General features: G+C 37.7%; 1 protein-coding gene across 6 annotated transcripts in view; it reads left to right on the forward strand.

Annotated features, from left to right (window-relative positions):
• Positions 1 to 26,107, forward strand: part of LOC144968074 (AT-rich interactive domain-containing protein 1A-like) — an 82,264-nt gene that overhangs the window by 43,622 nt on the left and 12,535 nt on the right. For 4 of the 6 annotated variants that reach the window (XM_078906051.1, XM_078906052.1, XM_078906053.1 and 1 more), the window contains 5 exons: positions 11,068 to 11,185; positions 17,948 to 18,046; positions 18,720 to 18,830; positions 19,377 to 20,735; positions 21,560 to 22,104. In XM_078906051.1, the coding sequence (XP_078762177.1) occupies positions 11,068 to 11,185; positions 17,948 to 18,046; positions 18,720 to 18,830; positions 19,377 to 20,735; positions 21,560 to 22,104 (2,232 nt within the window). Of the gene's footprint in view, positions 1 to 7,341; positions 7,600 to 11,067; positions 11,186 to 17,947; positions 18,047 to 18,719; positions 18,831 to 19,376; positions 20,736 to 21,559; positions 22,105 to 26,107 lie in introns of those variants that run through there. The other 2 variants (XM_078906057.1, XM_078906055.1) reach the window with 2 other exon arrangements.

The raw sequence follows: 26,107 nt of genomic DNA on the forward strand, positions 1-26,107 counted from the left end.
TTTGAAATAAATAATTTGCTCTCAGCACGATCCAAAAATACTCCAAAGTCCTGAATATATGTTCTAAGAGGTTAGACTCCTTCTCAACCAGATTTATTGAGTCCAAGAAGCGAATGTAGTTCTGTAGCTGGAGCCAAAAATTCGTTTTTCTACGAATTTTTCGTAGTACTAGGCAGGTCTGATATTGTCAATCGCCAGCTAAGCCTTTTTCTTTTAAAATATTTTTTTTATTCAACGACACTTTTGTTCATTTATATTTATTGCCTTGTTATAGCCTATAGACAGTATGCGCTTGGCTAAGAAGATCTCAACACTGCCATCCGGAAGTATAACGGACCAACACACGAAACTGTGTGTAACCTTGAACGTTTATAGTCTGGTTAATACAGTTTAGTGAGAATTATAAACATGGATGGCAAAAATCAATAACAAAGACCAATTGAGTGACGTCATCTTCGTTCTATATGCTTACATGTTCAGTGTTCATGCAGTTCCCATGATAGCCACGCTCCCCCATGTCAATGCGCACTCTTCGGTTATATAATATCTCAACACGTGGATGATCTAATGAATGAATGATTGCTGAATCAAGAATTTAATGTGAACAGGTGGTGCGTATAGTCTGTCGATATAATCAACAATAATGATATAGAAGGAACGAAATTGACATCACTCGGCTCTTTGTTGATTTTTTGGGGGTATTTTTTTGGACAGACATTGTTATGGTTAATAGCTCTCACTAAATTGTATCAATCAGACTATCAACGTTTAAGATTATACATGGTTTTATGTGTTGGTACGGATAGTATCCGGCCGGCGGATGTTGTGAGTTTTATTAACTAAACGCATATCATCATTATGATTAATGATAGATTGGACTGGACATTCGCGTCTGTTTGCTATTATTGCACTCCAATAAACATCTTCAATTTAGCTTTTACAGTGGCCAAATATCCGACTCTTACTTTCAGCTCTTGTTGGAGAAAGTTGCAGGTGCAGGAACTGATCTTTGGGAGCGACCCAACGTGCACTTATTTGCACAATTCATTATGGGCTCATTGTTTTAATAGAAATCTAAAAAATAAATAAAAAATGACGCAATATATGTCAGACATGCATATGTATACGTTGGAGCGACTCCATGTCATGGGCACGAGTGTACGAGAGGAAGTTGGGAATTGCAGCCAATTGCAGACCTGCCGTCAATTTTTATCGGTATAGGATACAGTATTTTTGTCTTTTATGTTTGGTTGTCAAATTTGACCAAAATCTAATTTTTTTCCTTCTCGGAATTTAAAAAAAAAAAAAAAAAAAAAAAAAAAACCGATTAAAAGGAAAGTTATTCTACTCAGAAATAGATAAGTATTTCTCTCTCTCTTTCTTTCTTTTTGTTTTTGTTTTTGTGTGAGATGAATCTGATCTTACTCTCTCCTCCCCCCCCCCCCCCCCCCCCCGTAATTCGTATTTTTATGTTGAAAATATATACATATGCTATTTTAAATTTGTTTATGTGGTAGGTCTGTAGTTCGCATATGTCATCCATTCATCTCGAATTCAAATACCGATTATTATATTATCGAAGCACACCTTGATTGTTAAATTTACTGTCTCCCAGCCGATCCCCTCCTCTATCCCAAAAAGCGGAAGAAGTGCTTACTTAATTCAATCATGTCATCACAACCAGGCCTTTGGGGGTTATTAAAACGTTTTCCTTATTCATTTGTATAGTATTGTGTTCCGTGTATTGCTTTTTTTAAATCTAAAATAGGCCTTGGTCTGAAACTCAGACCTATACAAAGCTGGCGTTTTACTCAAGTGTAATTGGAATATTTGTTTATTTTTTGTTCAAATTTTGATTTTTCCCCTTGAATGCGGATTTTTTTTTTTAAAAGTAGATTTTGGATTACAATTGGAATTTTTAAAAATTATATATTTCTAATTGAAATTGGTAAAATATTTAAGTATGAAATATAAATAGATACGTGAGCAAATTTAACGACGTCATCAATTGTAAAACCTGTCTTTATGTGGCAATTCAGTATAATTAGAAATATAAAGAAATATAATTAGAAATAATGAATTTTAGATTGATATAGATATTTTTCTGGAAATTTGCCCCCCACCCCTTCTCAATTTTTTTTTGTTATTTTATTTTATTTTTTTAAAAAATAATTAAAAATTGGCAACATGGTCAGGATCAAGATCTGGATAAACGTTCTTTCATTGTCTGTTCATTTCCATTTACCGTCGACAAGTCGGAGTTGTGTGAATTGTGAATCTAATATTCCATTGCATTCACTTCGTTCCACCCCCCACCCCCCTCTATTCTCTTGTATCGTACTTCGGAATCAGTTTTCATTTATTTCACAGGACATTTTTTTAATTTGATAATTTTATTTCTTCAATTTTCGATCTTATTGTCGAAATTTTTACCTAAAATATTAGGGGGTGAAGTGGCCGAGTGGTTAAGGAATTGCATTGCACTATGATCCGGAAGGTCCCGGGTTCGAGCTCCGCTTCAGGCACTTTGGTTTTTGTCCTTGGGCAAGATTTATTAACCCCCAATTTGCTGACTTGACATGATGCTGTGGCGGAAGGGCGAAAAAGATTGCATTGCCTATTTGCATAGTTCAACATGTTTAACTGTAACGCGTCACTGAGACAACTTATGTTTGCTATTAAGTTTGTTAATGAATTATTTATTTTATTTAATTTATTTGTTTTTTACTTTTGATTTATTCGTTTACACATTCATATATTATCTGATTATCTGCCCGACCAATACGGAAGTGTTGGGACCCGTTCGGAAGCTGTTGATTTTTTTTAAAGTCTTGAAATGACAGCAAAGCAGGACCAGACCCGAACATTTTGTAAGATGTATGGATGATACAATCTTACTTAGCTGAAAGGAAAGAAATGCCGACGACAATAAGTGGAAGATAAGACAGGAAGTTTTAATCAAAGATCAAGTGAAGAGTGGTTTTCCAAAACTCCTCAATTCCGCTTCTCTCCATTTTGAGATATTGAGGATTATTTCCCGTATAATTTCTTATTCGGTCTATTATTTTGTCATATTTAAATTTCAAATTCACACACATCTAGAGTCATTCATGTGTCAATTGATGTTTAAAATGTTTATATTTCAATTTATCTCATGGATGGAAATTCTCAAAAAGTAAAGTAGAAAAATCGACTTAACAAGTTTAGGAAAACCAGCCTTCAAGTGTAAAGTGACTCGTTACTCCAGCCGGAAGTAGGAAAAGTAAAGAATAACATAAATGACAGATAATTTAGGGATAAAACCACTAGGCCTAAACACTAATGGACCCCGCAATTTATTCGCTTTTAAAATGCGTTGCTGGAAACAAGGGAGATTTTAAATACACTGAAATGACGAGTTAGTTGAATGAAACGGTGATCCCGTTTGAAACAGCTGTAGTGTATTGATGGCATTGTGATCGAGTATGCATGCATAGGCAAAAACACCTGTGGTAGTATCACTAACTCGAACTCGCATACCTGCTTGTTGCCACTTCAACAAATTTAATCCCAATCTTGGTGGGGAGGGTCCGAAAAATATGAATTTCTTTCCAGATTCAGTTTAAAATAATGATTTTTTTTAATTGAGGGGGAACATAAGCGCAAAATGTCCCATGGGCAGTTGATGTCTTTGCTGGCTTTCACCAGGACTAGAAGGGGCTATTAATCAGTCGAATTCGATTGGATATTATTGAGAATCAAAAATTATGCACTCACTAGATTTTCAAAAGTTATATTTCGAAACGGTCAGCTTGTTTGTTTTGCAGTCTCTTCTTTCTGCTGTTGTTTATTGTTATTAATTAATTAATTAATTGATTAATTAATTGATTCAATGAAGCTTGCAAAGTTTACGTCATATAAGTGCTGTTGCCGTTCTGGAGAAGCCACACAAATGATTAAGTAAGGGTATGACCGGCTTCTTGCCATACATACGACCCGTGGATTTGGGTCGTTTTCTCAGGGTTTATCCTTTGTAATATTAAATATGACTTCTTTTAACTCTGAATTGCACCGTACCGGCATCAAGCTTTTCTTTGAGCTGCTATGGCCTCTAAAGGCCAATAGAAAACTGATAAAAGCCAGAAACGGGCGCTTACATGACCTAAATAGTGTTGAAAGCGCCGTTAAACACCTAAAAACAAATAAACAAAAAACTTTTTATTTTGCAGCTTTTAAGCCAAAAATTTGTATTTTTACGGATTTTTAAAATTGTAGTAGGCAGGTCTGGATGACATAAGACAGAGAACGTGAACTTGGCATGCAGAAGTGTAATGTTAAAACATGAGAATATCAATAAACGGGATACGCTATCCTCCTTCCTATCTTCAAATCTCTAATTTGGTGTATTCGATCTTTATTTTTATTAGTTTGTTTCTTTTTCTTTCGGTTTATTTATTTATTTATTTATTTATTTATTTATTTATTTATTTATTTATTTATTTATTTATTTATTTATTTATTTATTTATTTATTTATTTATCCATTCATTCATTATTTTTTTTTTTTTTTTGTAAATACGATTTTTAATTAGAATAATCATATGGTCAGAGAAAAACGAGGGAGATGTTTTGTTTGATCCACAAAGATGAAAGGGAGGAAGGAAGGAAGGGCAATGTAAATATTCGATGCCCTTTAAATTAATATTTCTGTATTCAGACAGCAGAAAGCAAGAATTGAACCTTTTTACATCTTATTACAGGTCGATCTGGTTTTAAAAAAAAAAAAGTAATGTATTCAGGGTTGCCGATTTTTCTTTCTTACGGAATTCAGTATATTAAAAAACCTCATTATTTTCCAATCATCTTCTGAATGGAAAAAAGTAGGTATCTAATGGTTTTTTTTAACTGGAGTTCGGTGCTCAGAGAGGGTTTGGTCGATGTGTTCTCGTAAAATTTCAGACAATTTTTATCTCTTAGCAATCCTGTGTATTTGTTTTCATAGTTTTTGTTTTGTTTTGTTGTTGTTTTTGTTGTTGTTGGCTGAAGAAAAGTTTTGAGTCAGAAATGTTCCGTGTTTGGTATTTTTGTTCTTTTTTTTTTTTATCTAAAGCTGTTACATTCATTTTTGTATACGACTTTTTACAGTCCACCTCTTCCGTCTAGCAGCTGAGTATCACTTTTTGACTTGTCTATTAGTCTATTATCTGTATCTAACGTAGTTTCCATGCTTTATCAGACTCATCAACTCGGATACAGCGATGCTAGTTTGATTCACGTGTAAGGATTATTTACAGTAATTATAAAACATAATAATATAACACGCGTTAGAAAATCTGAACGTGCCAAGTTTTTGATGAAATTGATCCGATGGTAATTGCCCTGTAACGGTGTAATTGTGACATTGTGTTATTGAATTAAACCCGATTATTTTTCCCCGTCTTCGTCTTCTTTCTTTTTCTTTTCTTTTCTTTCTTTTAAAAATAATCATCGACCTGGAATCCTCTAGTTAAACACGTGTGAGCCGACCTAATTATTATTATTATTTTTCAAAATTATTATGTAAAAATTTTTTATTATAGTTATTCCGTCTACTTTAATGCTGATTGGAGCCATTTGGAGGATGCGGTGAGTCACGTGATCACTTTTTTTTTTTCGCGACAAAATAATAACGACGCGAACTATGTCCATTAAAACAATTTTAAACTAGGCCCATAAATTGGTTCGAATGTCAGACCTGCATATATGTACACGTCGCTTCTCATCTATTTCATTGACAAGGATTTGTGCCTCTTTAAAAAAAAAAAAAAAAAAAAAAAATTAAACTGTCTCTTCTGTGTTTATACAAGTTTACTGGGAGGCATTTGACATCATTATTTTTTATTATTATTTTACAGCATGAATGACGAAAATCTGAATAAAGGTACAAATAAATATGATCATGTTTTGTATTGTAATTTTTTTTTATTAAAAAGATTTTTTAAATTTACTTATTTATTCATTTTTTTTTTTTTCAAACAACGGACCTAGTTTCTTTTTTTTTTTGTTTAAAAAAAAACAAACAAACAATTATTATTATCTATCTCTTTGTATTAGTTATCGGTATTGATAAAGTATTTGAAATGTCAAATACATCCATTCAAAGGACTCGCCAGATTTTACTTTATAGCCAGAGATAGCACCGGGCCGTCAACCCTTCAACTTTATCGCATTGGATTTGAATTTTGTAATTCTATTTTATGTGTAGGGAAAATGTTTCGGGGTCGATAAAGTGGGTGGCATTAAATTCCTGTTGTTCTAATAATAATAATAATGATGATGATGATGTTGATAATAATAATAGTAATAATAATAATAATAATAATAATAATAATAATAATAATAATTATTATTATTATTATTATTATTATTATTATTATTATTATTATTGTTGTTGTTGCTGTGTTTGTTATTATCACCGTAATTTAACATGTGTTTTCATATTTGGTGTGGCGACAAAATGATTTTACAAACGGACAGCAATCCTTTGTCTATAGGATGTGAGATACTTAGTGTTGCTTGTGAATGGGAAAATGGGATGGGGGTGGGTGGGGATGATAGTCGCGATACAGAAATAAAATATTGGTAAATAAATAGACATCTTGATAATCATATTTCATACGATGTATCGTATGCCCACGCTAGTAAGGCCCAGTCAGGTGAAAATGGAGAACGTGTTAAATTATTTCTCTCTCCTTGCCGTCTTCATCCTCTTTCAAACCCGCCTCTGGGTTTGTGAAAATAACACGTATTATTAAGAGGACGCAATATTCAAACCCTCAACCCATACACGGAAACGGGTGTGCTTTAGTTACTATTTGTCTCTATAATCGTTGGCTCGCCTTGCTGGTTTCACGTCAACACTACCACATCCACCACAACCATCGCCACCACCACCACCTCCTCCTCCTTCTCCTCCTCCACCACAGCAGCATTACCCTTCTTTCTCTCCTTTATAACAACACTACTATACTTTGTGTACGTTTGGCTGGGTCTCTGCTTCGAACTCGAAATCGTGGCAGGCAAGGCTCGGGTTATGGGTTTGCCTGCCTACTAGCTTTGCTTGCCTTCCTCTATGCGTGTGTGTCTGTGTGTGTGTGTGTGTGTGTGTGTGTGTGTGTGCGCGTGTGTGCTTGTATGAAAACTACTGTGGTAACGAATGGCTGAACACCCAGCGCTTGCTTGCTGCATACACTGTGGCTGAGGGGAAATAGGAAGGCGTTTTTTTATTATTCTCTTTCTATTCTAGTTGTGCGTGTGTGTTGTGTATATTATGTGTGTGTTCGTTCTCTTCTCTTTCTCCCTTCTATATCGTGTGTGTTTATCTCCATTCCCTTCGCTATAACGTTCAACTCTACAGCATGAGTGCGTGTGTTGTTTTCTTCTATACTACCTAGATAGTTGGATAGTTGGGCTACATACGACTTGAAAGCAGAAAGAACTGAAGCAAAGCTTGTGTATAATTTTCCATTTCTCTTGGCTTATTTTGTTGCGGAATTGTTCTTATGATGTTTCTAGCACTGTTTTTTTCTCGACTTAAAGTGTGAGGATTATTATAATTTTTTTTGGAGGATTATTACTAGTGGTAAGTTTCATGTGAGATACTAATGTACAAAATATTAACACTTTCATTGTACTTGTGTGCTATTGTGTATTGTTAACATCTTCTTCTTTTGAATAAACGTTTGATAACTAGATTGGGATATATACATCTCTCCAGTTTAGATCCCAACACACATAATGTTAAAAGTGGATGAACGTTGCTCTTTCGTCCTTACTTAATGTTGGCGTGTAAGTGTGTAGGGAAAAGCAAATTATTATTATTCGGCTATATGAAATCTATTTGTACAAAGAGGGACGGTTTGTATTTATAGTAGGTAGTCTTGTTTTTGTAGTGATGTGTATAGACTATAACTATGACTATGGCTATGAATAAATGACCTATAATAATATTATCGTTGTTACTGTTAATCGCGATACGATGATGAATTATTATAAACAATAACGTGAGTATTTCAGTAATATTCTTGGTCATACCCCCCCCCCCCCATAAAAAATAAACAACAAATACAAGACGTATTGATGGTTTGTTTGCCGTCTTAATTATTGCATTATCGATCGATAGACATAATGATGGTATACTTCTATACTCTGAAGAAGACTTTATGAGTTTCGATGACTCTTTGTTTACTGGTGTGTTACACGTTATGTTTAAGTGCAAGAATGTTTTCGTTTTGTTCATTGACAAATTACACACAACGGATGGATGGAATGACAGATGGAGTGAGTGAGTGCCGTCTCGAAAAGGGATAATGATAAAAGGAAGGAAAAAAAACGTGGATTAAAAGGGGGTCAGCGGGGTGGGAAAGGGGGGGGGGGGGGGAGGACAACGAAGCGCTTTGAGAGATGAATAGGTGCTTTTGTTATCAGCGCGGGCAATGAAAGGCAGTGAATAGCATGGGGTAAGGATTAAACAGAGGGGCTGTCATTCATGTTTTTTTGTGAATCCGATACAACCGTGCGTTTGGGAAAGGAATGTTGCCCGAGAAAAGATTTTCTCTCTCTCTCTCTCTCTCTCTCTCTCTCTCTCTCTCTCTCTCTCTCTCTCTCTCTCTCTCTCTCTCCCCCCCCCCCCCCCCCCCTCCCCCTATATAACACACTTGTAATGTAAACATGGAAATAGCATCTCGTCGTGTCGTCATCCATTGAGCAGGTGATCCATAGCTGCCAACCCTCCCGCAAATTGCGGGAGTCTCCCGTATTTATCACCGCTCTCCCGCAGTTTTTTGGTATCTCCAGAAATCCCCCGGAAATTTATCAATTTGAATATTGAGTGTGATGAGTTGCTGGTTCTCTAGACAATCAATTGTCAACTTTTTTTTTGGCTGGTCGATGCTATGAAAGCAACAGAATCGATACCAGTAATGTGGCAATAGATTGTATAGAACAGTAAAGGAAGGTGCCCCAAACGTAAACAAAGGTCGAGAAGCACGTGGCAAACCACATGTTCCTGTCTTGACAGCTCACGTTCCAATGTAAATAATAGAAAAAAATAACCTTTAAAATTTGGCTGTTAGGTGGCAAAAGAAACACATATTCATAAATACTCGATCATGCATCAAATAATGTCTAGATATGGATATTTTATGGAACAAAAGGTAAAATTTTCTAAAATTTATCAAAAGTTACAGTCTATCTATTTTTAGACCAGAGCAAATTACTCCGCTGGTGTGAACAAAACGAGAATTATTCGGAGCCTGATTTTCATAATAATTTAGCCTTATAATATTATTTCTGCAACTGTTAGATTTTATGTAAACATATTTTCAATACTGAAAGTGTATTGCCTACAACTCAAACTACAAAATTGGGAGACCTATATTGTGCGTAAATTTTTCCGGTCCCTAACGGAAATCACTAGCAACTTGTTATTGTTTACGTTTCGGGCACCTTCCTTTACTGTTCTATAGGAGTAAAAGAATATATTGTGGTATCGATATTTTCAATTGAGAATAATTTGCTTTTGCTTATGCCCTGCCTTAAGTCTTCATCAATTTTCAAAATTTCCTAACCACAACGTGTTTCAATTGCTGAGGACGGTTTCTTTCTAATTGGGAGTAATTTGTATTTGCCTTTTATACTGCCTAAAGACTTTGTTGATTTTTAAAATGTCTAAACGACACATTGTTTCAAGTTCTGAGTACGGTTGTGCTAAGAAAAAGAAATATTCAACTTCATTCAAAGCTGAGTATAGTGTTGAATTTCCCTGTATAGTTAAAGGGAAATGTTTTATTTGTTAGGATATCAAATGGAGTTAAATTGAGACATGGCAGTTAAATTAACAAATGCAATTGGACATACCTCTGCATTCTGGTTCATTGTTGTGCATCACGAGGAGTAATCATGTGGCTTTTGAAGAACTAGCAGCGCGTCTTCACTTCACCTCAGTAAAAATGTAATCTCCCTGATTTTTATCGAATCTCCCTGATTTTTGTTCCAAATCTCCCTCTTAAATGAATTACCGGGTTGGTAGCTATGGGTGATCTTGATTGCTGATTGAGCAAGTCTTTGAGATGATTGAGTTCATTTTATTGATTTCTTCACTTCAATTTTCATTCATACTCACACCTTTGCCTATAGTTGTAGATCTACTCCGTCGTACTCTGGCAACACCCATATTTTAAACTTTGGTCAGAAAACTCGTCTTTCAAATATCGATCGATTTAAATTACCCTCATCTTGGCGAAAAACTCTAAACCTGGGACTTCGTGAAGTCCCAGGTTTGAGAGCTTGTTTTTTTTCCCCCAAGATGAGGGTCATTTGAATCGATCGTTATTATTATTGTTGTTGTATTTTTTATTACGTGACGCATTTTAATAATTTACAGACGTCAAGTCACATATATTAAAAACGATGTTTTCTTTTTTTCTGTCCTTTTTTTTTTTTTGGTGAATTGAAAGTGAATGTTAGTTATTATTAGAAAGGGGGGGGGGGGGATCGTTACAGTCTGATTAATTTGCTTTGAACGTCTGCGGGCAACAGCTTACGGCATTCTGTTTAAGTGTGAAATTCACTCAGTTGATTTTAACAAGGAACTGAGGCATAAATGCCACTCTTGACTCTTCTCTCTCTCTCTCTCTCTCTCTCTCTCTCTCTCTCTCCCCCCCCCTCTCTCTCTCTCTCTCTCTCTCTCTCACCCCCCCCCCCCTTTCTTTCTCTCCCCCACCCCTTCCAAACAATAAATAGAAAAGTTATGTTTTTCGAGTTCTGGACAAGTTGAGAACAATCCAAATTAAGACCTATTCAAATTTTAAACGTATTCTTAATTTGCAGGAACTGATTTCAAAATATGAACCCACTCGAAATTTAAGATCATCTCAGTCCCAACTTATAAAGGTTTCCACCCCAAAATCCTTTTTTCGGTTTTAAAAAAAAGCCTTTTCATCCATAGCTCCTAGTGTGACATCCCTGCCCACACGTTGCATCTACAGTATTTATAGTTATCCAATGGAGTCTGATGTGTTCCTTTTTTTTGTTTTGTTTTGTCCACCAGGAATTGGGCGCCGCTCTAGAGGACTCGGCAGACGGTAATCAACGTGGCAGTAGAAATCCCGCTCCGTCCCCTGTCGGATCGGCTGGTTCCAGGTCCAACACACCAGCCTCCCTTCCAGGTAAGAAACGCTCTTGTCTATCATAATATTGCTGGACTCGGGGTGAAAATTAAAAACAAAAATAATTAAATAAATAGAAAAATATAAAGAATTGGTCAGAACAGGGTTGCCAAATTTTGTATAGTTACGGACTTGAGTATGTTATAGAACCTCAGTATATTTTCCAATCACCTGCTAAACTGAAAAAATGGAGTACATTATGTCTTTTTATTGGAGTTCAGCACTCAGAAAGGGGTCCGTCAATGCGTTTGCGGAACAGTTCAGTAAACTTTTGCCTCCTGAATTGGCAGCCCTGTTTTATGCATTTATCTTTTATCTTCATTTGACATTCGCATCTAAAAGATGATAATGATATTGAAATTTAAAATTATAATTATGCAGTTAAGATTGGCTTGTGGATAAGTTGTACAACTACTATCTACATCGGCAGTAGCTTACCATAGCTTGAATTACTTTCTATCAATGCTGTATTATTATTATTATTATTATTATTATTATTATTATTATTATTATTATTATTATTATAAGTGGAATTTAGTTGAATATTACATTTTTCTCTTCCTTTTTCTCTCTTTCTTTCTATTTCCCTTTGTCATTTTATCTTTGTTTATGCGTGATTTGAAGATTAATAGGTACCAAAAAGATACATCTCCTCCACTTCCTCCTGTTACTGTCGCTGTTCCTGTTCCTCCTTCTCCTGTTCTTGTTCCTCCTCCTCCTTCACTTTCTATCCCATTGCATTGTGTCCAATTTGTTTTCATCAGTTCTATCAGTTGAACAATGTAAATAATAAACCCAAACATGGAAACCTGGATCCAACAGAACAAGGAAATAGTTTTTCAAAGATTTTTAATAGATCGGGGGGAAAGAGTATCAGCTTTGTCCATACTTTTTCGACCCTTTAAAAAGCTATAATAACGATTATTTTTATGCTTGATCGTCATATTTCTCTCTCGAGTTAACTATAGATGTATGCGCTTGGCTAAGAGGCTAACAACATTGCCATCCGGAAGTATAACGGACCAACACACAAAACTATGTGTAACCTTGAACGTTTATAGTCTGGTTAATACAGTTTAGTGAGAATTACTCATAAATGCAGATGGCAAAAAGCTATAAAAGACCCGAGTGACGTAACTTCTTTCTGTCTATAAACGTTCAAGGTGACACAGTCCGTTATATTTCCGGATGGCAATGTTGTGAGTTTCTTAGCCAAGCGCACAGCATCTATATCCATCTCTTCTGACACGAACAAGCGTTTGAAAACTTAAACCTGTCTCTTTTCATTGTACAAAGTAGCTCTATTTTTCCTGAAATCGATTTCAAATTATCCGAGGTCTTGTTTTCCTGTGTTTCCCATGACATTCTCTCCAGTCATGGATTCGGTTTCAAAAGCTTTCTAACCATCTTTTCCTGTTTGAGTTGAGCGTTTAATGTTCAGATTACATAAAATAGTCATGGGTGTGAATCATAAAAAAAAAACAAAAGCAACATTATTACATTGTGATATTTTTGTTGTCGTTGTTTGTTGTTGCCGTCGTCGTCGTGTCGTTATTGTTGTTATTTCTTGCTGTGAACCGAAACCTTGTTTTAAAAATAAATAGAAAGAATAACATGGAGAAACAGACATTTGTGATCAGATCGTGGAGAGGAATGCAGGATGCCACACATGTTTTACAGGACTGTACAAAGTACAATGAGCAAAGGGCGACCATTTGGCCCGAGAGGACCACACTGAAGTTGAAGCTCTAAGGGTCTCAGTACTAGCATACGAAGACCACAGCGTTCCTGCATCTTGTTGTGACTTTCAGCCATAAAGACATCATGAGGGGAAAGAAGAAGTTTAATTTTTTTTAAAAAGAGTATTTTGTTGCGATGATCCAAGCCTATGTGTGTTTGTGCATTTAGAATCACATCAGCTCGAGATGACGACACGGGAAATAGCTTTGCAATACGGGTTCTCCATCCAAATCTGTCCTCTCAGTCAGCATTCCTCGTCAATGTTGATGTTGGGCTGTATTGTCTGTCCATTCCTGTCCTTTTCCATTATCCATTCAGCATTTTGTTTGCCGTCCTCTCATTTCTTCAGCCTCTTTCCACTGTCCCTCTTGCATAATTGTTTTTGCCAATGACATTTGGAATAATATTTAAAAATATGTTGTTTTTAAAAATGGGGTTGGGGTTTTGTATAGAAGTGATCATCTTTCCACTAAGATCTCACGTTATAATTGTGTTTATCGTTAACCGCGTTGGTGAGACAGCTTTCATGCAGGATAAGTCATTTGTAACTGTGGTATCAGATTCACCGAAACGTTGTTAATTTGCTTTGGTTTGGTTTGTTTGTTCCCCCCCCCCCTCCCATTTTTTTTCCTTTTTAAATTTTAAATTTTACAGTTCTGTAAAACATTTCTTGTCGTATAGGTTGAGTGAACAGATAGAAGGTGGGTGTGGGGGGGGGGGGGGGGGGGGGGGGGGAGGAGGAGGGAGATGACTCTTAAAAACAAGTGTTCGTGTTTGGTTTCTTTCCTCGTCATTCTGATTGCACTGGTCCCAGTTGACACATTTATTATTGGAATGTCAAGGTCATGAATGGGTTTGAAGTGGCCGATGTTGTAGTATTACTATTGCGTTGAAAAAAAGTGGAAGGATGGGTGAAGGGGAATCCCCTAGTGGGTGGTGGTTGGGGTCGGAAAAGGCGATTAAAAGGCTGTGACTGCCATAGATAAAATCCAGACGAAATAAATGAACGCCAGTCGATAAATGAATGATGGTGGTGGTGGGGAGCGGGGGAAGGGGGGGGGGGGGGTTAAGTAGAAGAACGAAGGAGAGAAGGGAGTGGGGTGGTCGGAGTTAATAATAGATTGGTGAGGGGGGGGGGGGGGGGGGGCAGATAGAATCAAGACTACTACGCGGCCACGATGACCTTTTCTTTTCATTTTTTTTTTTTCTCTTCTCTTCTTTTTATAATTCTCTCCCCTTCCTCACCCCTGCTCTCGATTGCGTCGTCGCCCCACCACCACCACAACCACTGCATTATGTCGTATTGTTGTTATTATTATTATCATGCCTTCCTGTCTGAAAATCTGATTACTACGTCGACCTCTCTTTTGACTGAGAGATAGACTTAATCACCCCGAAAGAATGTGGCACGGTCTGTGTGTGTTTGTGTGTGTGTGTGTGTGTGTGTGTGTGTGTGTGTGTGTGTGTGTATGAATAAGTGCAAAGGCGGCTTCCCTGACCCGATTTCGACCTTTCATCTTCTTCCTTCCAGTCTTTTCCTATTTAGTAATCTCATTTGGCCTTCTTCTTTCTGTCGATCCCTCGCGATCAGCCGGTAAAAGCTGGCAACCGGCCATGTTTACATTTATTTTGGAATGAAAGATAGAGCGAAGGGCGGCCTTGGTAATCCCACCACCACCACCACCACCACCGTGAATGTATTACTACTTAGTGTTTGATGAATGAAATGGTTAATGGCTTCGATGGTGTTGACACGCGATCGTTGATGTCCCCGATCGAATTCCGTCCTTTCCAAGTCATTTTAATTATGAACAAATACTGCCGAAGGGTTGATGATGATCATCATCATCATCAGACCGATGCAACATTTTTTCTTATTACCCAATTTTATATAGAAATGTCCTCGTTATTTTGCAGTCTCCCCTGTGGAACTTTGAAATTATCCCGCCGCCTGTATTGTCATAATGCTCGTCGTGTTGTTGAAATTAGTCCGAAATGCCTCTGCGTGTCTTCTAACGCAATTACACTCTTTAGTTTTCCCTTCAAAAACTATGATTTTTCAACTCCCTCCCCTCCTCCTCCTCCTTCCTCTCCTTCTCTTGGAGATGTGAGGCAATTCTACTGCCCCAATCTTGATGTTATAAACGAGTACAAGTGAGCAAATGGGGCATCTTAAACTTGGTATGTGAATACAACAATCTGTCTTGCAAATTGGCGACATAGAATTCGCTGACTGAAAAACAAGACATGAGTGTAATATTGGAGAGAGAGAGAGAGAGAGAGAGAGAGAGAGAGAGAGAGAGAGAGAGAGAGAGAGAGAGAGAGAGAGAGAGAGAGAGAGAGAGAGAGAGAGAGAGAGAGGGGGGGGGGTGCTGTTGCTCAGATGAGGAAAATGACCGTATATCTAGGAAACATAAATGTTGATAGATAAGTTACGATCAACGCGTTGGGGATGATGGGTCTTATTGTTTAAAATACTCTTCGTTGATGCACGTGGGGGGGGGGGGGGAGATAGGTAGGTTGGTTGGTTGCTGTGTAGTGCAAATCGTTTAATCGATCGTTTTACCAACCAGTGCTTCAAGGTAGTGACGGAAGTACGTACACAGCTAACTGTTTGATGATTGATGCCGTTAGGAGATAGCAGCAGCATCAGTAGTAGTCGTTTTAGTAGAGCTGAGAGTTGCTGCTGCTGGCTGGGGCTGATGTGAATTGGAGACCCGCGTGCGTCATCGAGCGAGTAAAGTGTTAGCAATTAGTAAGATTAAAGAGATCGGGTTTGTAAGGATAATTTTTGAAATGATGAACTGAAGCTCTTCCAGACGGAAGGAGATATATAAGATGGAGCGCGAATAAAGAAGGGGAGGGAGTCCATCCAGTTGGGTGGGAGGCAAAGAAGGATGAGTCTGTAATTAGTGTGAATTCCCCTTTGATTATTCTGATTGTGTTGATTCTCTCTCTGATGATAACTGCTGTGTTATTTTCGTCTTCTTCTTCTTCTTCTTCTTCTTCTTCTTCTTCTTCTTCTTCTTCTTCTTCTTCTTCTTCTTCTTCTTCTTCTTCTTCTTCTCCTCCTCCTCCTCCTCCTCCTCCTCCTCCTCCTCCTCCTCCTCCTCCTCCTTTCTCTTTCTACTCATCTCCCTTCTCACTTCCCATCGTTTCTTCCTCGATTATGATTATTATTATGATTATTATTATTATTATTATTATTATTATTATTGTTTATATTTTTTTTTTGGCGGAAATTATACCCTCGTGTATAAAACATTTATAGTACAAAAAAAAAAAAAAATCGAATGATTCACATTTGTTGAAGTAACTCCTTTTTATTTTTCCAAACATTTTGTATTTTTAAAAAAGGTAATCACACTTTTATTTTCCTGACACGACATTGTAGTTAAAGTTTAATTGAAATAGGTTTAAAATCAACGGATGAATAAACATTAGATTGCCCCCTCCCCCAAAACTATTTTGGGAACAAGCACGTGCTTGTCGTCGTTGGGAAGTCTAGAAAAACCCCCCCGTCACCCAGTTTTGTTGTTCACCTTTGTAGTATGTAGTTCTTCTTTTGTGTGACAGAGATGAGAGACGGTGAGGTGAGTCTGGGGAAATGTGTCATGGCACAAGAAAGTCGGGGGGTTTTTTTTTAGATCAATGGTGGGCGGTGATTCACCTGAAAGCTTTATTTGTCATTTCTCTCTCAAAGTTTTGTACACACAGCACAGCTCAGATTTGATTCACGTATCGTATTCATAAGCAAAAGACATTTTTGACACATTTACTTTTTAGAAAAGGGGAAAAAATGGAAGATAATTTAAGAGTCAAGTTGCGTCTTGGGGATTACCCCAAAATATGTCCAACTAACAATCTCTCTCTCTCTCTCTCTCTCTCTCTCTCTCTCTCTCTCTCTCTCTCTCTCTCTCTCTCTCTCTCTCTCTCTCTCTCTCTCTCTCTCTCTCCCTACCTCCTCTCTCTCTCCCCCCCTCCCTCCCTTCCCCCCCCCCCCGCGCTTTCTTTTCCCTCTTTCTTTCTCACTCTTTTTCTCCCTTAGACACTAGGGTGAGGGAGGGGAGAATAGATACAATTGACGAGAAGTGAAAGCTAGATAGATAGAGAAGACAGAGAGAGAGAGAGAGAGAGAGAGAGAGAGAGAGAGAGAGAGAGAGAGAGAGAGAGAGGAGAGAGAGAGAGAGAGAGAGAGAGAGAGAGAGAGAGAGAGAGAGAGAGAGAGTTTATTTGTATCCTTCCCCACTCTCCTCCAAAGTCGATAACGAAGCAGCGGCATAGCATCCGGCATGGAGTTGGGTTGCCCACATGAAAATCAATGAGCGAACTCGTAACTAGTGGTAGTGCTAGTGGTGGGATCTGAAAGCAAGAAGATTGGGTCAAAGGGAGAGAAGCCACGCTGCATCCTCTCATCCATCAGACGTCGGATCTTCTCACTCACGTTTGCTTGCATTCGATATGAGAAAGGATTGAACATTACAACTGATATAATGCTCTTGATTTATATTTTTTGATGTTGAAATTACGAAAAGAACAAATTAAGGAGCACAGGCACTGAGTGTGAGAGAAATATTTGAAAAAGTGCGTATGAAACAGTGCCAGACAAAGGAAGAAGGAAAAATCCTCCCCCCTCCCTTTAAATAAAATTATTTTGTAATATTGTTTCAAATCCAGCATGAATTATAAAAGAGAGCAAGTGTATATACATCCATTAGAAACAAACCGACGGCTTACAAACATAATATTAGATGGCTAAAATGACTAAAGCATCATACACCTCTCCCTTCCCCCCCCTCCCTCTCTCTCTCTCTCTCTCTCTCTCTCTCTCTGTCTCTCTCTCCCTCTCCCTCTCCCTCTCCCTCTCTCTCCCCCTCCAATATACGCAGCACTCACTGAGCCAAATATTTACTGTTAACGTGTGCCTATCCCTGCCTTTATAGTGTTTTTCTTTCTTCTCTCTTCTCATTTTAAAGATAATTATCACCTGTTGTATCATTGTTGTGTTTCTTTTGTTTCCAGGCACCCAGTCTGGGAGTCCAATGCCGGTACGCCCCCCTTCTGGTCAGGTAGATGGACAGCCTAACAGTCGCATGACTCAATCCCCAATGGCTACCCAAGGTATGGCTTTGAAGTCTCTTCTTCATAATAAATATGTTCTTTTCTTTCTATCATTTTTCCTTCCTTCCTTCCTGTTTTTTTTTCTTTTTCTCTCTCTTGTCTTTATTCTTTCTTCTCTTTTTATTTTTTCTACTTTTTTCTTCTTAAATTGTTATGTTATTCGCCTAAAAATCTCGGTCCAGCACGCATAGATCTTGGCCTTCCAAGGCTATTAAATTTCTGAAGTAAATAAGATTCTGCATCAGTGACATGGGGAAAGGGGGTGGATGGGAGTAGAGGGAGGGATGAAGGTTTTAGATGTATAGAGGTTTGAAAGAAGACTTGGCAACGGAAGAAAGGCTTATGAGAAAAATATTAGTGAAAACAGGCATGATATACCTAACTGCAATGATAATTACAGTCCAAAATGTGATGCTGTGCTCAACAGCCGAGATGCATTTTATGTATGTATCATTTTCAACAAAAAAATATTTAAAAAAAAAAGGATTTTCTTTAGGATCTTTTTTTTTTATTTTTTTTTTTTTCCGATGTCACATTTACGAGAATCTTAAATATAGTACTGGACATAGTGTAAAGGAAGGGTGGATCAAAAGAAATGATATGATGCATATTGAAGTCAGCTGAAAATGGAAACCAGTTCAAAATTAAATGATCAATTTGTTGCTTGTTTCAGGTTATAACCCTGGGATGATGCCTCCTCCCAATAACATGGGCTACATGCCCAATACGGGCAAGATGCCAGGACACTACCCACAATACAATGCATCTCAGTACCCACCACACGGTATCAGTTTGCAAATTATTTTTTTCCCTTTTTTGGGTTGATTATTATGGGAGAATTAAATGCCGTTTTTAAGCGATTGATCCTCTTCCAGTGAAATGCATGGGAAAATCAGTGACTAAGGAAATTCATTTGTAAATACAACTTACACCCAAGACAAGTGGCCAAAGGGTTTCATTTTTAGATGGTTGGCTGACTGTGTACATGCAGTAAAATTGAAACATTTTGACTCTTGAGTTCATATGAATGGAAAATCTGTTCGATTTTCAATCACAGTGACCTCAAGAAATTTAAATTGCAGACTGGTAGGGCAGAAAAATGTTCGTTAACTTATTAAATAAATAACTTATCACATGTCTTAATTTAAACTTTATTGCTCTGTATCATATTGAGAATTTACCATGCACCCTCTAAAGTGATATTTTAAGTAAATGAAAATAGTAAAGAGAAAGAAAACAACAATGTGATTAAAATTGTATCAGGCAAATTGAATTTTTCATTGGCAGATCATCTGTTATGACATTTTCTCATTTCCCTCTCACTCTTTAGGAAATTACAATCGTCAGCAACCAGGAATGGGAGCACCAGGTGGTATGTCAGGACCTATGGGAGGCAATTACCACGCATCACAACAAGGCATGTACCCTAATGGACCATCTCAGATGCAAGGAAATGCTGGAATGTACGGCAACAACATGGGCTGGAACATGCCACCCCATTCTGGTTATGGTCCTAATCCATATCAGTCTGGCAACAATGCAATGATGGGAGGAGGGCAGTATCCCGGTTACGGGTCGCATGTACCACCTATGCCCGGACAGCAACAACCACCACCTCTAATGCAGCAACAGCAACAACCAGGGGCACCAATGCCACCTGGGTCAACGGCTAGCCCTATGCCTCCAGGCTCAACCTCCGGACCTATGCCTCCAACTATGGGCATTGGCCAACAACCTCAACAATCACAACAACCGCAGCAGCAGCAAGGTGGTGGCATGATGCCCCAGCAAAATCAGAACAAAGCAGCTCAGCAAGCAGCACAAGCTGCTATGATGGCTGCCGCAAACAGTAGCAATCCCCGTATGCCCCACAATCGTAACAATATGAGCCCTTCCAGGAGTATGTTTGGTGGCGGGCCTTTAGCTCAAATGAATAATATGACCAACTCGCCCAATTTGGGTAGCCCCAGCCTCAACAGTATGTCCAATGCCGTGGAACAACTAAGCCGCAGCGCGTCCTCCACCCCTTCCTCTATAGGTAGCAATAATAACATGAACTCTAGTATGCCATTGTCATCAATGATGTCCTTGGGATCTATACCTTCACCTGGACCTAAAAATTCTGGGATGACTCCCGGTGGTCATCCTGGCATGCCCCCAGAATCTAATGGCCCCACAAGCCACCACCACCCATCACCATCACCCCTTTCGAACCCCGATGCCCACGAGTCGTTGTCAAGGCCCAATTCTACCACTGCCATCCACCCTCCTGATCTCCCAGTCACCCACGACACGACCAGCTCAGAAAGTTCGAGTGGAATGCCAAGTGACTCGACTTCAGTCGATAGCGGATTTCATTCGTCTGACCAGGGTGAGAAAACATCAGACTCGTCCAACACTTCCAACCAAGTCGGAGGAAGTCCTCCTCCACCCCCTCACGCATCATCCGCACCTTTCGGTCTCCATCAACAAAACGGAGAGGCTGGGAGATCCCTGGAGAATATCACCCCACCTATGTCGTCATCTACTTCATCCGTTCCTACTAGTCGGCCGCCTATTGGTCACGACCCCAAGATGCCTTACATGAATGATGGAGGAAATGGCATCCCCCTTCCTCCTACCTCCTTATCCAGCAGTATGGCCCCCATGCCTCCCACAGATCATTGCGTCACCACAACAGCTGCATTTGGTGAGATATACAAGTCCCTCCCTGTTCACAATTTGTATCTTTAAACATTTTTTAAAAGTGTTCTTTTGTTTTGTTTGTTTGTTGTTGTTGTTGTTGTTGAATCTTCTAAAAATAATATAATTTAAATTGATAGATATTTGAAGGATGTGTTTCTGGCCAACTTTTAACATACATGTTTCTCCAGAGTACAGTAGTTGAATGGTTAATAAATTTTATTACAATATATCAGTCAGTACCATCATAAATGCTTGTAATCATTCAACACCGTCACTGCTTACATTTTCCTATCAAAATATCAGGTAGTTATGAGATATTATTGATGTTAACCCTTGTCATCTCCAACTGAGACTCCCATTTCGTTTAATTCATAAGTACCCAGCTTGGAGGCTGGGACGATTATTTTTAAATTCTTTGCTGCAATTTAATTACTATTTAATATTCTTAATCAAGGATCTTAGTCGTATCTATTGTTCAGTTTTCTTTTTATAATTATTATCATCTTTGATTCCTTTTTCTTAAATTTTTTTTTTTTTGTCAAACTTAGGTGTTTCTTGCACTTTTATTTAAATTTTCTGTTTTTAATAATGTGTATTTATATGGGTTCTCTTTTCTGGTTTTCTGTAATTTTAATCCTCATAAAGTGATTGAAAGTGAATTGATGTGTCATGACATAAACAAGGGCTATTATTTAGATAAAATTTAGAATTGCAGGCACATTTAGTCTCTTTCCTTGATAATTTTGAGTCTAGATTTATGGGACTCGCTACCAACATTCCATCAATCAAAAGTGATTAACCCCAAGTATGAACTTTCTCCTACTACAGGTCACCCCAGTCCATCAGTCACCCAAAGCATTGCCTCACCTGTCACATCTAGCACATCCTCTCACCACCCATCCCATATGGGGGGTCCTCCAGGGCACCCTGGCATGATGAACCCCAGTATGGGACCCCACGGAGGTCCTCCTCATCATGGAGGCCCAATGCCAAACGGAATGATGAACACATCAGGGGGCCACATGAGAGGTCCACATGGTCAGCAGATGCATCCTGGAATGGGTAGCGGGCCACCTCCGCATGGAATGATGGGTGCCCCTAACATGAATATGAACCAAAATGGGCCCATGATGGGACCAGGTGGGATGGGAGGCCCTCCAATGATGGGCCCCAATGGTGGAATGATGCCTCCTGGATCTATGGGTAACAGCATGCCTCCTCTTATGGGACAAATGCCACCTCAGCATCACCAGCAGCAGATTCCACCTCATGGGCAACATCAACAACCACCACCACCTCAACAACAGGCACCCATGGTAAACAACCACCCCGACGTGGAACAACCACCCCCAGAGAAAAAGAAAAAGTCTAAGGTGAGATCCCTTGTCTCAAAATGTAGCTTTTAAAAATGTTTTGGGTATCATGGAGCACTTCATAAAATGTGCACCACAATTATTTTTTTTAAACTCTCACAACCCTAACCATTTCTCATTCCCCATTGTTAAAAATTCATTCCCACAACCCTAACGGTCCAGTTCTTACAAACCCAATTAAAGGAGGCCTCATGCGAAAATGATATTGATTCATACATGGAGTCTTTTGGCATGATAAATATTTAAAATCTTCATATCTTTTTTGAAAAGAAAATGACTTTGACTTTAGCATGAAGCCTTCAAATTGATCCCTTCATTCTCTGGCACTCGAGTACTATACAGTAAATTATTTCCCTAATCTAGCTAGAATCCTTTTGTGTGTCGATTACAAAATGGGATGTGGATTTAGATACACCTAGTTATAAAATGACCAACAAGCTTTTACCATTGGTGGTGGTTACTTTAGAAGGATACGTTTGTCAGTTTACTAGTTTTAATAAACGTGGTATAAGTTGATCAAAAATTTGGTTTCCTCTGATATTTCATCTTATTTTTTTTTAATCGTAGAGGTTGCTAGTAAACAGCTACTTGCTTTGATCTTCCTCATAAGCGCCTAAAGTCTGAAAACAACATTCTTAGTTCAGCCAATATTTCTCCTTTTATTTTTATTTATATATTTATTTACTTATACATTACTTTTTTTTTAAAACAGTCATTATTTTAGTCAAGATTACAATCAGAATGATTTACATATTTCTAAATCATTCATATCCTTCTCCCTTTTTTTCCTCCTCTATTTATACCAAAAGGTCTGTTCCATTAGTTTCGTTTCATATTTGGCATGTTGTTTCATCTTCTCTCTTTTTCTTTACTGTCCAATCTTTGATTATTGCTCTCAATTATAATTCACCTCTGCCTCATGTTGTTGCATCATTGTTCATCAATTTCTCTTATAAACTTCTGTTTCAGATTCTTTGAATAGTTTGAGATTATTTGAGTTTATATAGATAAATATTATACCATGGGTGCAAGATATATTATACCATGGGTGGAAGATTTCTGGCTTTTTGAAATGGATTTTATTCATTTCCAGCATCTAAATCATCTCACAGACCTGCCTAGTTATACGAAAAATTAGTGGAAATACGAATTTTGGGCTCCAGCTGCAGAACTGCATTCTCCTCTTTGACTCAATAAATCTTATTGAAAAGTAAAGTTTGGTTCCTCAGAACCCATGTTCAGGACATAGGACCAATTTTTTTTTTGAATCATGCTGAGGGCAAATTATTTACTTTTAATGCTCTTTAAAGTGGATTTTTCTTCTTCTTTTTTTTTTTTTTCTTTGTTTTTTTTTTTTTTTTTTTTTTTTTTTTTTTTTGTTTCCCTTGGAAACTACGAATTTTTGAAATTTCAAGTAGGCAGTTCTGATCTCAACATAATGCTGTTTTGAGGCAGTTAAGGTCACATTCAAATTAAGTTTCAGGGTTTAAAAAAAAATTTGTGAGAATTGGATTTTAGGCTTGTTTTTTTATGTTTTTTTTTATTTTTTGGCCTGACCAACTTGCACCCATGTTATACAGGGCTGCTTACGTCTTAACAAAGAAGTACCCGTACGTAGTGAAATCTGAACAAATTGATCAATGACCATTAAATTATCTCCATAGAATATGCAGGAAACATGCACTGCTTTGTGTACTCTGAAAAAAATACCCCAAAATATACATATTAAATTTTTGTCCAGAATATTCGTCTGCAGGCTTGCCAACCAGTATGACTTCTCATATTTCAATACGCTTTGAGTTCCAAAATATGACAATGATATGGGAATGTTGACTTAAATATGATAATGCCCAAAGTAGGGTTTTTATAATAAAAAGGAAATAAAAGGAATAAAAGTGGAATAATTGAAGGTAATTAAATATAGTCTCCACCTAAACGAGAATCTAAGTAGTCAGACAGTTGATTTCAGAGGAATGGCAAATTTTCCCTCTCTCTACTAGTCTGTTGAAAATATGATTTTTGGAGGGAAAATATGCGAAAATTAGCATTAATATTTGGGGGAAATATGATAAATCATTTCAAATGGTTGAGGTTGGTTGGCAAGTCTGCGTCTGTGAAATATCTATTGATTAAAGTGATCCCTTATCTTGTCAAAACCCTTGCAAAGTCCCAGGTTTGAGAGTTTTTGCCAAGATGAGAGTAATTTTAATCTGTCATTGTTTGAAGGAAACATTTTAGGCAGACCTGCCTATTATTACGAAAATTTTGTAGAATTACTGAATTTTTGGCTCCAGCTACAGAGCTGCAATTGCCTCTTTGACTCAATAAATCTTGTTGAAAATGAAAATTTAGTTCCTTAGATTCTATATTCAGGACTTTGAAGCTTTTGTGGATCTTGGTGATGGCAAATTATTGATTTGTAAAGCTATTTATAGTGACTTTTTCATTTTTCCCTCTTGGAGACAACGAATTTTTAAAATTTCAAGTCAGCAACTCTGTTTTAGACCAAAATTTTTAATCCATGATTTTTGTTCAGAGTGCGGGCAGTGCAGTGCTTGCTATTTTTGTTATCACTGTTTGTATGTACAGTTTAAAAAAAAAAATGTTTTTACTAACCGTCTGAACATGAACTTGTTTTTGTTTTAGCCAATCACAGTTGGGTGATTGGTTTATTTATTAAATGATTTGTTGAAAGGTGAGGTTCCGATTTATCTGCATCTACTATATATAATGCACATTTTGTATATTCATCTAAGATTTTGGTTTTGCATTACTTTCCATTTTTATTTATTTGTTTTGTTTTTTTTCTCTCATCTTTTCCCTTCATATCAGGATTGGTTAAAATAGCAATTCTCATGATAGCAATGGGAATTTGATAAGTTGTACACACAAAAAAAACCCTCAAAAAACTTCACAAACCAATTCCAATCGCTATCACCACTGTTGCTCATTGATAAGATAATCGGAGCTAATCGGAGCCAAACCAATTCCTATCACTATCCACCATATTTGCTCATTGATTTGAGAGAATCAGAGCTAATTGGAGCTCATCCAAACCAATTCCTATCACCATCACCACTAATGCTCATTGATACGAGAGAATCAGAGCTCACCCCATCCAATTCCTTTCACTATCACCATTGTTTGCTCATTGATATGAGAAAACCGGAGCTCACCCCGACGAATTCCTGGCGCTATCACCACTGTTGTTCATTGATACGAGAGAATCGGAGCTCACCCAAACCAATTCCTACCACTATCACCATTGTTCATTGATACGAGAGAAACGGAGCTAATTGGAGCTCATCCAAAGCAATTCCTATCACCATCACCACTGTTGCTCATTGATACGAGATAATCGGAGCTCACCAAAACCAATTCCTGTCACTATCACCATGGCTGCTCATTGATACGAGAGAATCTGAACTCAGAACATAAAACACGATACACAGGTGTCAGATTTATGGCCATAGTTAAAATGTTAATTAAAAATTGATAATGATTAGCACAATAATAACAAAGCTCACATCTCCAAGGGAATGATTCTTAGCAGCCATCTTCCTTCCCCCCCCCCCCTCTCTCTCTCTCTCTCTCTCTCTCTCTCTCTCTCTCTCTCTCTCTCTCTCTCTCCTCTCTCTCTCTTCTCTCTCTCTTAAATCACCTTTGTTTCATTTCGTTAGAAAACGGCTAAAGGGCTCATTCATTAACATATTCGTACTCTCCATTCTACTCAGTTGTCTCTTTTCTGGTCATGGGTCTACAACTTACCCATTCTCTCTCATTCCTCTCTTTTCATCTCTCAACTAACCTCCATTCGTTTTGCCTTTTTTATTTTATTTACATATACACTCACTCTCCATCTTGCCTCTCTTTCCCCCCCCTCTCTCTCTCTCTCTCTCTCTCTCTCTCTCTCTCTCTCTCTCTCTCTCTCTCTCTCTCTCTCTCTCTCTTTTTTAATAGCCTTTGTTTACCATTTCGTTTAGAATAAGCAGGCTAAAAGAGG

The sequence above is a fragment of the Berghia stephanieae genome, chromosome 3 (assembly GCF_034508935.2).
Source record: "Berghia stephanieae isolate SIO BIC M18660-M18661 chromosome 3, UCSD_Bste_1.3, whole genome shotgun sequence".
Lineage (NCBI taxonomy): Eukaryota > Metazoa > Mollusca > Gastropoda > Nudibranchia > Aeolidiidae > Berghia > Berghia stephanieae.